The sequence below is a fragment of the Gracilinanus agilis genome, chromosome 3 (genome assembly GCF_016433145.1).
Source record: "Gracilinanus agilis isolate LMUSP501 chromosome 3, AgileGrace, whole genome shotgun sequence".
In the NCBI taxonomy this organism is placed as follows: Eukaryota; Metazoa; Chordata; class Mammalia; order Didelphimorphia; family Didelphidae; genus Gracilinanus; species Gracilinanus agilis.
Window position 1 is genome coordinate 642,197,316 of NC_058132.1, and position 16,375 is coordinate 642,213,690.

Here is a 16,375-nt window from a genome sequence, read left to right on the forward strand (position 1 = left end):
CCTTCCCTTCCCTTCCCTTCCCTTCCCTTCCCTTCCCTTCCCTTCCCTTCCCTTCCCTTCCCTTCCCTTCCCTCCCCTCCCTCAGTAAACGGAGGCCCAGAGACGTTAGAGGCTTCACTGGGGCCTTCAGCCTAGAGTTGCTCCAGTGGCCAAGGGGACTCTTCCACATCCACGAGTCCACGGAGTTTCTGGGAGCCGAGTCTGGAGCGTGGGGGTGGGGCTGCTCCAGAGTTTGCCAGCTCGCCCTTTCCTTTCTTCCAGCGCCTCCCGAAGCCCCTCTTGGTCTGGGCGGAGAGCCATGGCCACACCGCTCTGACTGGCCCCTGCCCCCAGCCTGGGCAATGTGACCGGCCCTTTGGGCCCAGCTTCCGAGCCTTTGTCCGTGGCTCCTTCCCCAGGGCTCCGCTCCAGCCGGCCCTGGTGTGCTTGGCTCGGCTCCAATAGGCGCTGATAGGAAATGCAGCGATTCTGCCTTCCTGCCCGGCGCTGCCCGTGCCCTGTCCGCCGCGCTAAGTTGGCTCTCACGTCTACTCCGCGGCTGGAGTCGTCCCGCCGCCAGGGAAAGCCCCGAGGCCGCCCCGGCTCGCCCCTGGCAGCCCAATGAGGAAGGGGTGTGGCAGGAGACTTAAACAGCACCGCAGCGGCGGGATGAGAAGTCTTCGGGGCTCAGCCTTCCAGCCGCTCCCGGAGAGGCGCTCCCTGAGGGATTAGTCGGGAGCAGACCGGGCGGCAGGCAGGCAGGCAGGCAGGCAGGCAGGCAGGCAGGGGCATCCGCATGGAGGAGGACCACAAGAGAAGTCACTGGGCCCTGCTCAACCCGGGAGAGGACAATGAGCTGGTACGTCGCGCCCCTTCCCTCCGCCGCCCCGGCCCCGGCCCCTCCCGAGGCTCCCCGGGCTTGAGAGGCCCCCTTCAGGATGGGTCTCCTTTGGGGACTCCGTGGCGCACTCAGAAGAGGGTCGGGTTGGAGTGGAAGGCCGGGGGGGCTGGGCCCAGGGGCGCTCTGCTGCTCACTCGCCGGAAGCCAAGAATCCTGGCTCCGAAGCCGGAGGACCAGAGTTCAAGTCCCGCCTGGGATGCAAGTCGTATGTGCGTACAAGCGTGGGGGAGGGGGACCGGCCTTCTCGATCTCAACCCGCTCTCCTGCGGCCGCCCCCGGGAGAAAGGAAGCGGCCCTTCTGGGGCCTCCTTTCCAGCTCCCCCCCTTCTCCTTTGCACCGGCCAGTGAGTGAAGACCTTGGCAAAGGCAGAGCCCCTGGTCCGTGACTGTGTGGGGGCCTCCCTTCCTCCCTCCCGCCATCCTGGGGTTTGGAGATCCCCGGTGGGGACGCAGTGTTCCAGGTCGTGGGAGCGGGGCCATTGAGTGCTGGGATGGCGAAGGCAGCGGCGGGGGTGGCCGGTGCCCGAGCCCGGGAGCCAGGCGTCCGAGCTGGGGCTGGCCAAGGGCGTTTGCTGGAGAAGCCCTCCGGCTTCCGGCGCCCCGGCCCTTCGCGGTGCTCCCCTTTCTGGGCTCCATCTCAGGTGCGCGGGATCCTCTGGCTCCTGGCCAAGGGAGCACTGAGTACTTTGGAAAGCCCGAGCCAGCCGCCCCCTCTGCGCTTGCCCGTGGCATTCTTAATGCGAGGGAAGGGACCATCGCCTTCCCCACTCTGCTCCGTGGCCCTAAGCCTCCCCTGCACCCTCCCCCGGCAGGCCTGGGGGAGGGGAAGGTGGCCGACTTGGGAGCCCACAGCCAGGAGCCGGTCCCCAGCTTCTCTTTGGCCTTTTCAGCTCTTATCTTCTCTATTAGAATGGACCCTGGGTGTGAGCGCCAAGGCAGACGAGCAGTAGGGGCCAGGCAATGGAGGTGACGTGACTTACTCAGGGTCACACAGCCAGGCAGTGTCTGAGGCCACCAGGACCTCCTGATTCCAGACTGGCTCTCTATCCACTGAGCCATCTAGCTGCTCCCTCTGCAGTTTTTCTATGTGGCGTGGTCCTGTCTCCATTGCTTACTAGTAGCCGTGTGGCTCTGGACAAGTCACTTCACCTCTTCATTTCCTCACCTACAAAATGAGGGTGCTGGGCCAGATGATCTCTAGATCTGTGACTCCTCTTTAATGGGCGTTCCCTAACCATGAGGAGAATCATGCCTGGCCCTTCCCATATCCCAGGTGTTGAAGCTGAAGGGGGCCTCCAGGCCATTGAGCTAAACCTGCTCATGTGATAGAAAGGGAAACTGAGGCACAGAGAGATTAGTGGCTTTCTTGGGACCTTTCCCAGTGGAAGACAGGGCCCACCCCAAATCCTGGATCTTCTCTGCTATGGGACTGCCTCTGCCTTTTGGAAGGACCTGTGAATTAATTCTGTCCTTTCTTCTCCCAGGCTTTTAGATCTTTTCTGCCTAGAGGGGCTCAGTGTAGCCACCCTACCCTGGGGAGTAAAGAGGGACCGTGCAGGGCCAGTCTGTGGTAGCTGTCTAGCTTTGATGGTTCAGTTGTTTCAGGCCTGTCTGATTCTTTATGACCTTCTGGGTGGCAAAGATATGGGGGTGGTTGGCCATTTCCAGCTCATTTTGTAGATGAGGAAATTGACTTGCCCAGGGTCACACAGATAATAAGTGCCTAAGGCCAGATTTGAACCCAGGCAGTTCAGGCCAGGCACTCTAGCCACTGCAACAGGTAGCTGCCCTGGGTGCCTAAGAAGTGCTTCTTTTTTCATCTCTCGGTGTGTTCTGAAGGCTCCTTCCAAACTGTGACTTTCTCATTTGGTTTGTGATAGTCACTGATTCCCCCGAAGGTCTATGAAGGATCCTGGGCTGCCTCAGTAGAACTGTTTTTTTAACCCCTCACCTTCCATCTTGGAATCAATACTGTGTTCCAGGGCTAGGCCATAAGGGTTAAGTGACTTGTCCAGGATCATACAGCTGGGAAGAGTCTGAGGCCAGACTGGCACTCAGGACCTCCCACCTTTCAGTCTGGCTCTCAATCCATGGATCCTCCTAGCTGTCCCCATGAGTAGAACTTTTTATGGGCCCCTCCTTTCATCCTCATATTCAGCAGAGAGTTATAAGAGTCTTTCCATCCAGAGTTTGCTTCTGGGATGGTTATGAGGATACAAGACCTCCTCTAGGAGCCTGGGTAGGTGCCTGCTGGCTTCTGGCCCTGGTTAGTTTTTGCCATCTCCACTTGGGCCCTAGAGAGAGGGAAGACTTTTCTCCTTCAAAGACCATGACCTTGGATTGCTACCTTTCCCTCCACTTCCTCTTCCACTGGTCTTCCCTCTGGGTCACTGGGAGCTTCGGGGACCAACCTGGGCACTTGGGAGAAGAGCCACAAATTTGGTGCCATGCTTAGGAGGGCTTCTGAAGGCTCCCCCCAATAGCTTCTTATTTCCATTCGATTCATTTCAAACAAATATTTCCCAAGTGGCTCCTGGGTGCCAAAAAAGGCTAGTTGGTCCAAGCCCTGTGGGGGAGGCTGGAAGTAGCCGGGAAGCCTGTCAGGACTCCCAGTTCCCTGGAGGTGGGGAGGATACTGGGGCAGGGAGAGAAGACTCTGAGGAAGGGCTCCTGAAGGGCCAGCTCACCCCATGGCTCCCTGCTGATCGTCACACCATGCAGAGGCAGAATGAGCAGAAACTCAGTGTGAGAGTTCTCAGCTGATGTTGGCCGTTGTCGCACCTCTGCCACAGCCAGCAAATGGGTGGCTCCACCAGCATCAGCTTCCCTCTTTTGTCTCACTCTGGGATTCAGATGAAAGTTTCTAGGGATGGGGAAGCAGTCACGGGAATGGGCTGGATGGGTCACGGCCACCCTGTCTGGATTTAGTGGAGTTTTCCCCAATTGGGAAGCAATCCACCATTACCTGTGGGTACTCATGGTCTGGGTAGACACAGAATTGGAACTCAAGCCCTCAGAGATCCCGCTGGGCAGAGGAAGCCAGAACCCCACCACCCACGACTAAACCAGACCAAGCCATTAAATAATGGTCCTGGGTTTGTGTGGGGGAAGATGGAGAGGGCAGCACCCCAGGGACAAGTCCTGAGCCCTGCCCCCACCTCTACCAGGTCAGAGATTGATGGATAAAGGAAGCTTTAACGGCCTTCCCCTTTTTCCCTGTAATATGGGAACTGGGAGTTAAGCAACTTGCTCAAGGGCCAAGTCAGCCAGGGATTAAGTGGGAGAACTGGCATTCAGACCCCAGTGTTCTTGGGTCAGAGAAGATTTGGCTGTTGAATCTGGAGACCAGGCTTGCCTCCATTCCTGTGGCCTGACATGTCCCAGGGCCACCAGTGCTGACATTTAAGCTTAAGGGATAAGAATCACGATTCCTCCAAGGGCAGGAGGAGCTCAAGTCTACAGGGGCCTTAAAGGTCCGGAGAAGGCCAACAGGACAGGGTGGCTCAGTGGATAAAGAGCCAGGCCCTGAGAGGGGAGGCCCTGGGTTCCAATTTGACCTCAGACGCTTCCTAGCTGTGTGACCCTGGGCAAGTCACTGAACCCCCATGGCCTAGCCTGACCACTCTTCTGCCTTGGAAATGCTACTTCTCAGGGATTCAAAGATGGCAGGTCTGGGGTTAAAGAAAAGGAAAGGCGAGGGGAGTGGGGCAGGAGTAGGGCAGGGCAGGGCAGGGCAGGGCAGGGCAGGGCAGGGGGGCCCCCAAATTCTCAGAGCTAGAAGGGACAGCAGGGGCCGCGGTGCCCCTAAGATCCTTAGAGTCCCTCGCCCTGTCTGGGGAAGGCTCTGATTGGTGCGCAATTTCCCCTTTCCTCCAACAGCTCGCCCCACCCCCAGACCCAAACCCCCTGGGCCAGCCCGTGCCCCGAGGCACCCTCTCCTTGAAGCCCCCCAGGGGGAGGGGGAGGGGGAGGCGGCGGCTCTCTAAGGCCGTCCCTTCCAGCGTGTCTGGCGGGCTCACAGCTCTGATCTGGACTCGAGTCTAGAGGAAGAGAAAGCGCCAGAGCCGGAGGGCAGAACTGGGCCCCAAGAGCCGCGGGAGCCGCCCTAGAGGCCTCGCTGGAGGGCAGGGAACTGGCCAAGCCGGCCGGGCTGAGCCCGAGGGAAGCCCTCAGTTTCCCTTTACTTAAGCAGACTCTGCGCAGACTCCCCGGGCCGGGGGCGCAGAGGCCCTCGGAGGTCTTCCCCAGCTCTGACAGGGATCCCCAGTGGGAGGGGGAGGAGGGCGGCGAGGGAGAAGGCCAGCCGCGCCATCCCCGAGGAGGAGTGGGGAGGAGGGGAAGGGGGAGCCAAGCTGGCTACAGTATTGCATTGCGGCAGGGAGAGAGACCTTGAGGGAGTCCCGGGCGGGGGAGAATTCGTGATTAGAAGAGGGTCGGGATTGTCCTGGCTCAGCTCGGGCTGCTGGGGCTGCTTTGGCAACTTCTGGGAGATAAAGCCAAGGGCAGGCCTGGAGCAGAATCCCCGGGGAGGGGCTCATCCAGAGCTCTCCAGAAGCCAGGAGGAGGCCCCCTGGGGGTTCCCACGCAGGGGATTCAGGGCTTGTCTTCCCCCCAGCCTTCTCACTCAGGCTGCCTCACGCAGAGTAGCCTCTGAGGCTGGCTGGGTAGGAGGGCCTGGCCTCACTTGTTATGGGCCCTGGCACTACCCGCTGGGCCTCAGAGGCTCAGTTTCTTCATCTATGAGATGGGGCTAATGAGGCCCTGAAGCTCTGGGGCTTGTGAAATTAAGGTGGAAAAAAAACATACCCCAAAGGGCCATGGCTACTGTTTGTAAACTGAGGCAGGAATCAGGCACCGAGTAAAGTAGCCTGCCAGTGAAGCTCAGAGACCTTGTATGTGCTTTGGGGGTAAGGCATTAGCATGGGAGCGTGTGGGGACTGGAGCATCTGAACAAAATGGCGGGAGACAGAGGGCGGGAAGGGCTGTTGGAGGTCTCGGGAGGGAAACTGAGGCTCAGGACAGGCCCTCAGGACTGCATGTTAACAGGAACTTCCAACTGATCTGGGCCCCGGGAGGCTAGTAGCAGAGAGGACACAGAGCCGGGGCTGCCTCCACATTCCGGTGGTGGCCTTCGTTGCCCAGGCTGGGCCATCATTCCCTGCATAAAAAGGGAGTTCAGCCAAACCAGGAGCGTTAGAAGTAGTCTCAGGAATGCCGCGTTCACATAGGAACTCGAGGAAAAGAGCCTGCTCTAAAGGCTGCTGCTGGGGGCTGGCTAGACCTTGAATAAGTCATTCTCCTTGCGTGTCCCCCAGATCTGGAAGGCTCTCTCTGCTCATGTCTGACTCCGTACTCCCCTGGCTTCCTTTAAGCCAGTTTGAAAATCCCACCTTTAGAAAATGCTTTTTGGTCTTTATTGTATTTTAATAACAAATTTCCACATACATTTTCCAGAGCTGTGGGATTCGTATTGTCTCTCTCCCTTCTTCTCTCCCCCCCTTCCGGAGCTGACAAGCAATTCAAGCTGGTTATTATCACTGCAAACCTCTTTCTTTGTTAGTCATTTTTGTAAGTAAATAACCTTAGAAAGCCCAAACCTCCCAGACAAACAACTGCTAGGTCACAGGTTTTCACCTGTATTTATACTCCAACAGTCCTTTTCCGAGAGATGGACAGCCTTCTTTGTCACGGTCTTCAGAATTGTCCTGAGTCATTGTATTACCGTTAGTGGCCAAGTCTGTCACATTGGATCATTCCACACTATTGCTGTCACTGTGTACAGTGTTTGCCTGGTTCTGCTCATTTCACTCTGCATCAGTTCATGAAGGTCTTTCCAGTTCACATGGAATTCCTCCAGTTCATGACTCTTATAGCCCAATAGTATCCCTCCACCATCATATATCACAATTTGTTTGGCCATTCCCCAGTTGAGGGTCATCCCTTTAGTTTCTTTTTTTTTTTAAACCCCTAACTTCTGTGTATTGGCTCCTTGGTGGAAGAGTGGTAAGGGTGGGCAATGGGGGTCAAGTGACTTGTCCAGGGTCACACAGCTGGGAAGTGTCTGAGGTCAGATTTGAATCTAGGACCTCCCATCTCTAGGCCTGACTCTCAGTCCACTGAGCTACCCAGCTGCCCCCATCCCTTTAGTTTCTAATTCTTTGCCACCACAAAAAGCGCACTGTAAGTACTTTTGTACAGTAGCTCCTTTCCCATTTTTTATCTCTTTGTAGAATCCCCCCTTCTCTAGGAAGCCTTCCCGAAATTCTCTCCATTCTATTGCCTTCCCTCGTATCCTGTCTATCTCTTGCTTTGCACATAGTTATTTGCATGCTGTTTCTTCCGTTTGATCATAAGCCCCTTAAGGACACAGCTGTTCTTTTGCTTCTTTTTGCATCCCTCGTGTTTGGCACAGCGCCTGGATCTTAGAAGGCCTTTAATAAATATTAACTCATCGATTGAAGAGAGACGGCACATAAACAATTAGGGAAAACCAGGGCAGAACTGCAGTAGAAGGAGGCATATAAGCTGTGCCTTTAAGGTGTTTAGCCTTAGAAGGAAGCAGAGGAGAGGTGGGATTCCACGGTGGGCATAGAGGGCATCCAGTACAAAGGCAAGGAGATAGGCGTTAAGATGATGACTTTAGATAACAGCCTGGAGAAAAGCCGATAAAACCTTTCCTTTCATTCTATAGAAAGGTCAGCAACTCCAGGAGAAAGAATACTCGGTCTAGTGCTTTTTCTGACTTCTGAGGGGGAAAGGGCAGAAGGTTCCGTGGGCGTGAGAAATGATTGGCATACATCCAAAAGGTAGCAAACTTTTTATTTTTAATAAAGAGGAGGCCGCAGAACCATGCACAAAAGAAGGGCAAGCTGAAGAGTGTGTGTATTATCCTACCTCCACATGACGTCCTCTGCACTCTACTTCTAGTAATCAGACATTTAATAATGCCCTTCCAGGTTCTGTCCTCAGTCTCTTCTCTTCTCCCTCAATCTCGTTTCACTTAGTGATCTCACTATCTTTCACAGACCAAATTATCATCACTATGCTGATGACTCTGTTATATTTATACAGTTTAATCTCTCTCTGATGCCTAGAATAGTGCCTAGAACTAGAATAGTGCTTAGAACACATAGTGTTCTAGGGGTGCTTGTAATGACTATAGTAATCTTGTGCTTGATAGACCCAAAGATCCAAGCTTTTGGAATAAGAACTCTGTATCTGACAAAAATGATTGGGAAGATTGGAAAGCCATTTGGCAGAAACTAGGAAGAGACCAGTATTTCACACAATATAACAAGATAAGGTCAAAATGGGTCCATAATTGAGACATAAAGGGTGTCACCATAAGCAAATTAGGGGAGCGTGAATATTGTACTTGCCATCTGTGGATAAAGGAAGAATTTACTACTGCACAAGAGCTAGAGAGCATTATGGGATGTAAAATGGACCATTGAGAAAGCAACTTTCAGAAGGAATCAAAGCTATCTTCTACATCACTACTTATCAGAGAAATGCAAATTAAAACATCTCTGAAGCATCACACTCATCAGTTTGGCTAATATAACAGAAAAGGAAAATGACAGATGTTGGAGAGGATGTGGGTAAACTGAGACACTAATACACTTTTGGTGGAGTTGTGGCATGATCCAACTATTACAGAGAGCAATTTAGAAACATGCCAAAAGAGCTATAAAACTGCATGTCCTTTGGACCCAGAAATAGCACTGATGGGTCTGTATCTCAAAGTGATTAAAAAAGTAAAAATAAAAAGGAGGGGCAGCCAGATAGCAAAGTGGATAGAGCATCAGACCTAGAGTTGGGAGGACCCGTGTTCAGATCTGGCCTCCGACATTCCCTTAACTATGTGCAAGGCATTTTACCCCAGGTGCCTAGCCTGTCTACTCTACTGTCTTAGAATTGATACTAGGATAGAAGATAAGAGTTAAAAAAAAAAAAGAAAAAGAAAAAGGACCCGTATGTAGAAGAACATTTATAGCAGCCCTTTTTTGTGGTGACAAAGATTGGAAACTGAGAGGATGCCCATCAATCAGGAAATGGCTGAGCTATTTGTGGTATATGGTTGTGATGGAATACTATTGTTCTATAAGAAAAGACAAGCAGGATGCTTTCAGAAAATCCTAGAAAGACTTTTATAAACTAATGCAAAGTGAGCTGAGCAGAACCAGGAGAACTAGTACAATGCCATAGCAAAACCACACAAATGATGAATGAACTGTGAAAGACTTAGCTATTCTCAGCAACAGGATGATTTAAAATATTTCTGAAGGACTCGTGATGAAAAATGCTATCCACCTCCAAAGAAAGAACTGTGGAGTTGAATTCAGATCCAAGAATATTTTTGAGGGGACGATAGGAGAAGGGATTTGTGTTTTCTTTCACAACATGAATAAAATGAAAATATTTTCTACATGTATAATCTGTATCAAATTGCTTACTGCCTCAGTGAAGGGAGATAGTAGGGAAGGAGGGAGAAAATCTGGGACTTGAAATTTTAAATTTTTGATTGCTAAAAATTTTTTACATTTAATTGGAAAAAACAAAACATATATGTATATGTATATGTGTATATAAATATGTATATATGTATATGTACATATGTATATATGTGTATGTGTATATATATATAAATTCACCATTTTCTTGACCTTCTGTTTCACTTGTCTGACTATTGGAGTTCCCCAAGTGGCTGATCCATAAACATCTCAAACCCAAACTCCTTATCCTTCTTCTGCTGAGATCTAATTCAAATCGCCTGCCATTACCTTCTGCCCCCTTGGCTGCTTCATAGGAAAGAGAGCGTCCCGATCACCTCAGGAGTCCTATACCTCTGTCTACGTAACCACACTTCCTGTCGTAAGAGGAGTCATGGGAAACGTAGTTTCCAAGTCCCCTAAATGTCCACAGGAAGTTTATATCATATATCTAAAGCTTAATGAACAGCAAAGAACCCCAAATTCCAATAACACAGCAGGCATGGCCTGAATAAAAAGTGCAGCGAAAGAGAGGAGGAAGGAATGGTTAGAAAGGCAGGAGGAGAAGCAGGAGGAGAGTTGGTGGCACAAGAACTGAGAGAAGAGAATAAGGAGATGGATGGTGTAAAGGGCTGTAAAGCAGCCAAGGTGGATGAGGACTGGGAAAAGGTCGTTCTTGTTATCTTTCAGTCATTCAGTCACGTCCAGCTCTTTGTGACCCCTGGACTAGAGCACGGTCTGGTCATGGATCCTCCATCCTCTCCCAAAGTCTGCCCAGGCTCATGCTCTTTGCTGCCATGACACCATCCTTGGCTGACCACTTCTTTTGTCTTCGATCTTCTCCAGCATCTTCTCTTCCAACAAATCCTGCCTGTTCATCACGTGGCCAGAGTAGTTCAGCTTCCGCATCTGCCCTTCCACTGAATAGTCTGAATTAATTTCTTTAAGCACTCACTGATTTGGTCTCGTTGCTGTCCGAGGGACTCTCAGACTTCTTCTCCAGCCTCATAATTCCAAAACGTTGATTCTGCAGAGCTCGGCTCTCCTCGTGGGCCAACTCACCCAGCCATACGTTGCTACTGGAAAAATCTAGCTTCGAATATACAGACCTTTGCTGGCAAGGTGTCGTCTCTGCTTTCTGGTGTGCCGTCCGGTTTTGCCATAGCTTCCTTCCAAGGCGCGAGTCTTTTTTTAAAATGCTCTCTTTCGCACGATCAGCTACGTATTGGTTCTAAGGCAGAAGAGTGGTTGAGGGCTAGGCAGTGGGGGTTAAGTGACTTGTCCAGGGTCACGCAGCCTCTAGGCCTGGCTCTCTATCCACTGAGCCACTTGGTTGCCCCCACGGTAAGCACTTTTGAACTTCATGGTTGCAGTAGCTGTTTGCTGCGATCTCTGAGCCCAGGAACATACGCTCTCACCCTGCTTCCATTTTGTTCTCCCTCTCTTGGCTGGGAAGTGGTGGCGCCTGTGGCCCTGATCATAGCTTTTTTGAAGGGAGGCTTCTCGCTTCCTCACTTCTGCTGTCGGAATGGCATTGTCTGCGTATCTGGGACTGGCACTATTTCTCCTGTCCACCTCAGTCTGGGCTTCTCACGATGGCCTCTGCAGCCAAGTTAAATAAGGCTCTGTTCTAAGCCTCGTCAAGCTCCTTTTCCAATCTAGAACCAATCGCTTGTTCCAGGTTCAGTTCTAACTGTTGCTCAGGACACAGGTAAGATGCTCTGGAACTCCCATCCCTTTGGGGACTTGCCACATTTTTTTTTGGGTGAACCATATAGTTAAAGGCTTTAGTGTAATCGATGCAGCACAAAGAGATATTTGTCTGGAACTCTCCTGTTTTCTCTATAATCCAGCCAGCGTTTCATTGCTCTGTGCAAGCCCCTCCACAATGGCAAGGCAGTGAGCTATGAGGCGGGAGGTTCCTACAGTTGTCTACTAAGACACTGGGTGGCACAGTGGATAGAGCACCAACCCCAGAGTCAGCGAGACTCATCTTCCTGAGTTCAAATTCCGCCTTAGACACTTAGATAGCTGTGTGACCCTGAACAAGTCACTTAAGCCAATTTGCTTAGTTTCCTCATCTGTAAAATGATCTGAGGAAGGAAATGGCAAACCGCTCCAGTGTCTTTGCCAAGAAAGCCCCAAATGGGAGCACAAAGAGTTGGCCATAACTAAAGTAATTCAATAACAAAGTTTCACTTGAATGATGGGATTGGAAGCTAGACTGGAGAGAGTTAATAACACAACAGAGTGAACAGAAGGGAATAAAACAGGCAGCTAAGTGGCTCCGTGGATAGAGTGCTGGGCCTGGAGAGGGGAAGTTTTAGGTTTAAATCTAGCCTCAGACACTTCCTAGCTGTGTGACCCTGGGTAAGTCACTTGACCCCAGTTGCCTAGCCCTTACTGCTCTTCTGCTTTGGAACTGGTATTTTTATCAGTTCTAAGGCAGAAGGTACGGGTTTAAAACCAACTGAAAGGAAGTGCAAGCACCTATCGTAGATGGCTGTCTCGAGGAGGTCAGCCACAGACGGCAGGCAGATGAAGGACGACAAGTGGTAGGTACAAAAGGATCTTCTGAAGAGGAGGGCGCCTTGGGAGTGTCTGCAGGCAGCGGGGGGAAGCGTCCTCCACACAGGGAAAGACTGCAGATAAGTAAGAGGGGTGAAGACAGAGGGTGCAACCTGGTCAAGGCGACAGGATGGAATGGGCTCACTTGAGTGGGTGGCCAAGGAGAAGGTCCACCTCGTCATGGGAGATGAAGGCAGAGACAGTAATGAGGGAGGGGGGTCAGGAGGAAGAAGGGAGAGGAGGGAAAGTATGACACCAGCTTCTCAGCTGAGAGGGCAGGAGGGGGCTTGAGGAGGGATGACGAGATGTGGAAGAGCTCCTGGGGAGGACGAGAGGGAGCCCAAGAGGCAAGTCCAGGAGGACTGACTGCAAGCACCAGCGAGGGCCCAGCGGAGCTCGCGTCAGACGAATCTGTAGCCGACCTGGCTGTGTGATTTTCTCTGGCTTTGCTGGGCACCCAATGGCTAGGAGGGCAGGCCGTCCTTCCCTTGGTCAGCGCCATGCGAGGAAGATGCCGCAGGGAATCGGAGTGACCTCTGGACATCTCTCTGCACGTCCCCTGCCCCAAGCTTCTGCCTCGTAAGCCTGCAGCCTCTCCTACGTCAAAGCACACTCATCACCGGGTCCGAGCAAGGCCATTAGCTAGAGTTCTGTTGTTTCCTGGTGGCTGTCAAGGGGGGGCTGCTGCCTCCAGGCCCTCCTTGTAGGGCTGCCCCGCGGAAGGGGGTGTCACTGCTCTACCACTGGGGGGCCGTGGGGGGCAGCGCGGAGAGGAGGCTGGATAACCCCAAGGCCCCTCCGCGTGGAATCGGCTGCCTCGGCAGCATGTTCAGTTCAGCTCGCTTCGTTTGGAGGTCCCATCTGAGTGCGGAGGTGCAGCTTTCTTGGCCATCTGAGCCGGACTCAACGCCTCTCAGATTTTAGATGTTGTCACTCTGTATCAGGCCGAGGGGCCTGGGCTTGGAAGCAGAGAGACCCAAGTTCAAATCCTGACTTAGGCATTTCCTGCGGTATGGGCCCGAGCAAATCAGTTCAATTGCGTTGTGACTCAGTCTCCCTATCTGTAAAATGAGGGGATTATACTTAATCGCCCCCTAAGTCCCTTCCTGCTCTAGATCCAAGATCTGATTGGACTTGGTTAGTCCTGTCTAAGCGTCTCAGAGAGACCTCTAATATGGAAAGAGCATTTCTAAGAGGCTGCTGTGTGCCTAGCACTGGGCCAGGCTCCATGGCTTGGCAGCCAAGCTCGAGAGAGTCCCGCCAGGTCCCCAGGCCCTGCGTGTTTGGCTCACAGGAGCATTTGACAGGAATGTGGAGAGAAGACAGAGCTCGGACGTGAATTCAGGGGCGCCCCCCCTCCTCACGGCTCTCCGTTTTTCCCAAGATGACCCTCGTTCACTGAGTGGAGCGGCATCGTGTCGCTGCTGGCCGTTCCGAGGCTGTTGGTGGACGTTCGGCCAGGGCTAGATTCGGTAGACCTGGAGGGACTGCAGGGATCTGGAGGCATTTTCTACTGGTGGGGTGTGTGTGTGTGTGTGTGTGTGTGTGTGTGTGTGTGTGTGTGTGTGTGTGTGTGGCAGAGGTAACGGTTGCCACGGATGGAGCCTCTCCCAGTTTAGCAGTCGTGACATTGTATTCTCCCAGTAGCCCTTTGGGGGAGAGCGGGTGCTAGGCGTGGCCTTACCTCTGCTTTTCAGCTTGGGGCGCTGGGGCTCACCGCTTAGGTGACTTGCCCAGGGTCATGTCGCTCTCCCCCCTCTCTAGATAGGAAGGCGGTCAGTGGTCAGCCAAAGCATAAAGGGGCTTGTCTGGGGCTCGCCCCGGGGCTCTCTTCGCTCCAGGCTCAGCCCTTTCCCCAGGAGCCGAGAAGGGCCCAGGATGAGCGGCGTCCTCCTCCCGCGCCAGCCCTTCTGGTCCAGCATCTTTGAAATTCACCGGCACGACGACGAGCAGAATCGCGATCCCAGCTCGGGCAAACCTTTGATGGGCCGGGACTCTCCAGAGCAAAGCACGAAGGGGGCGAGCCCAGACCCTCGAGTTCATGCCCCGCCGCTGACTTAAAGGGAACCTCTGTAAAATGGGGATGAGTTTGATGACTTCAGAGCTCCACCACTTGGACAGCATGAAGAGGCGACATTCCCCTCCGCCTTTTCTTATTGAAAAGATTGCTAGAATGACCCATGACTCTCCAAGCGTGGACCTGAGCACACGTGTGTGCACACATGCACACGCACACGCACACGCACACGCACACCCCCTTCCTCTTCTCTGACTTTCCTCTGTCCTTCTGTGCATCCCACCAGGGGACTGAGAGCATCCGCATGCAGGAGATGGGTCCGCCTCCCCCAGCCTGGAGAAAAGCCAGAGATTCTTCGGAACCATCTAATTGGGTCTGAGGGTAATTGATCCAAAGGGAAACGGACGCCGCCCTCAAAGGACTCACATCCTGCGGCCAAGGAAGGGCCATGAAATGACGAGAATCCGTCCTGGAAGGCTCTCGGGGAGTTGCATCTTTTCCAACCAAATGTTCGAAATCGTATTCCCGGCGCGTATCTCGGGGCAAACCGATAAACGGTCTAGAAGGGGCTGCTACAAAGCATGAAGAGGGGCGTCCATCAAGGACAGCAGGATCGTCCTCCCCACTCAGAAAGGCGCTTTCCTGACAGATGGCGGAAGATCCTGCCCTGTTTGGTAATGCTGCGTCCTCAGCCGTGACCTTGAAAGCCTCTCATTGCCCGGACACACCCTCAGCGTGTCCGTGCCGTCGGCATTCAGGGACTCCTCTGCCGGCTGCCCCGTCTTCATGTCACTGGCCTCCAGTGAGAGATGGTCAAGGGACAAAGTCAAGGCATCTCCGTCTGTTGGCTTTAGATGACCTTGAAAGGGTCCTCGGCGTCTCTCCAGCCCAACCTTCCTGACGGCATCCCCGACACAGCGATGGCCACCGAGAAGAGCTCGTGAGAGCTGGGAAGAACCCAGTTCACTTCGGCATCTCTAGGATATTTAGAAAGGTTTTTGCTTTCTCTCTAACGTTCTGATATTCCCAAGTCTTTATGACCTCATCAACATGGGCATCTTTCTAATGAGAGAGATCATCGCCTACACCACGTGCATGGAGCGCTGGGTCTAGACTCAGGAAGACCCGAGTTCAAATCCAACCTCAGACATTGGGGAAATCACTTCACCTTGTCTGCCTCAGTGTCCTTAAATGTAAAATAGAAGTAATAGTAGCACATACCTCCCAGCATTGTTGTGAGAATCAAATGTGATGCCTGTTTTATTTTAAACCTCTAGCTTCTGTCTTAGTATCAGTCCTAAGACAGAAAAGCAATAAGGGCTAGGCATTTGGGGTTATGTGACTTGCCCAGGGTCACAAAGATAGAAAATCTCTGAGTCCAGATTTGAACCCAGGTTCTTCTGCCTCTAGGCCCTGTATTCTATCCACTGCGCTACCTAGGTGACCTAAGATAATACTAAAAAGAACATGCTTATTATGTTCTGGCACACAGTAGGCGCTCTATAAATGCTTGTTTCCTCTCTCCCCTTTGTCTCTGTTCTCCCGTCAGTTCACCAGAAGGGTCTGGGAGCCTTCCTCACTTTCTTCTGATAGTATGCCAATAGGAATACGTCTGGGCTATCTCCATCAGCCATTTTTCACTTTTATCTTGGGTCCAGCTAGGAACTCTAGAAACTCCCTTGGAATTTGGATTGGCCTCAGAATTCTAATATTCATTTAGATAATGTCACAATGACTCTTCTATTGGCAAAAACTTCTTCTGGATCAATAAATATTCTTCCACTGGTTGCCATTTTTTTTTTACTTCTTAAAATTGTGCTTTGATATTGTATTTATACACATCTCGAGTCGACCTTGGCAATTTCACTCCCAGATATTTTTAGGAATTGGTGATTATTTTTTAATGGGATTTCATTTTCCATATTGCTGCTGGATTTTATTATTGCTCTACATGAATGGTGGCGACTTGGGGGATATTTCTTATATTGCTATTTTGCTGATCTTATTAATTGTCTCAATTAGTTTCTTGGCAAGTTCTTGAGTTTTCTAAATAAATGATAATGTCTGCAAATAGTGCTAATTCTTTCTCCCCTTTGACAATGTTTATGTCTTTAATTTTTTCTCTTCTCCTTTCTCTGCTATATTTTTAGAGCTCTGTCAAATAATAACAGAGAAATGGGACATCTCCGGTCCTTTGTTTATTGGTAAAACTCCAATTTTTTGTTGTTGAATATGATAGTAGCCTATAGTTTTAGATGTATGCTTTTTATTACATTAAGATATAATGAGCAATTAAGTGATGCAGTGGATAAAGGACCAGAATTGGATTCAGAAGACTCATTTTCCTAGTTCAAATTCAGCCTCACACACTTAACTAGCTGTATGACCTTGGGCAAGTCTCTCACCCTTGTTTGCCTC

The 16,375-nt window shown here is 51.7% G+C and overlaps 1 protein-coding gene across 1 annotated transcript in view; it reads left to right on the top strand.

The window, feature by feature from the left end:
• Nucleotides 1-775: 775 nt before the first annotated feature.
• The window catches only part of ATP13A5 (ATPase 13A5), a 110,016-nt gene continuing 94,416 nt past the window's right edge, over nucleotides 776-16,375 (top strand). Inside the window, exons 1-2 of the mRNA XM_044669503.1 lie at nucleotides 776-838; nucleotides 1,315-1,521. Coding sequence (XP_044525438.1) covers nucleotides 776-838; nucleotides 1,315-1,521 — 270 coding nt within the window. The remainder of the gene's footprint in view (nucleotides 839-1,314; nucleotides 1,522-16,375) is intronic.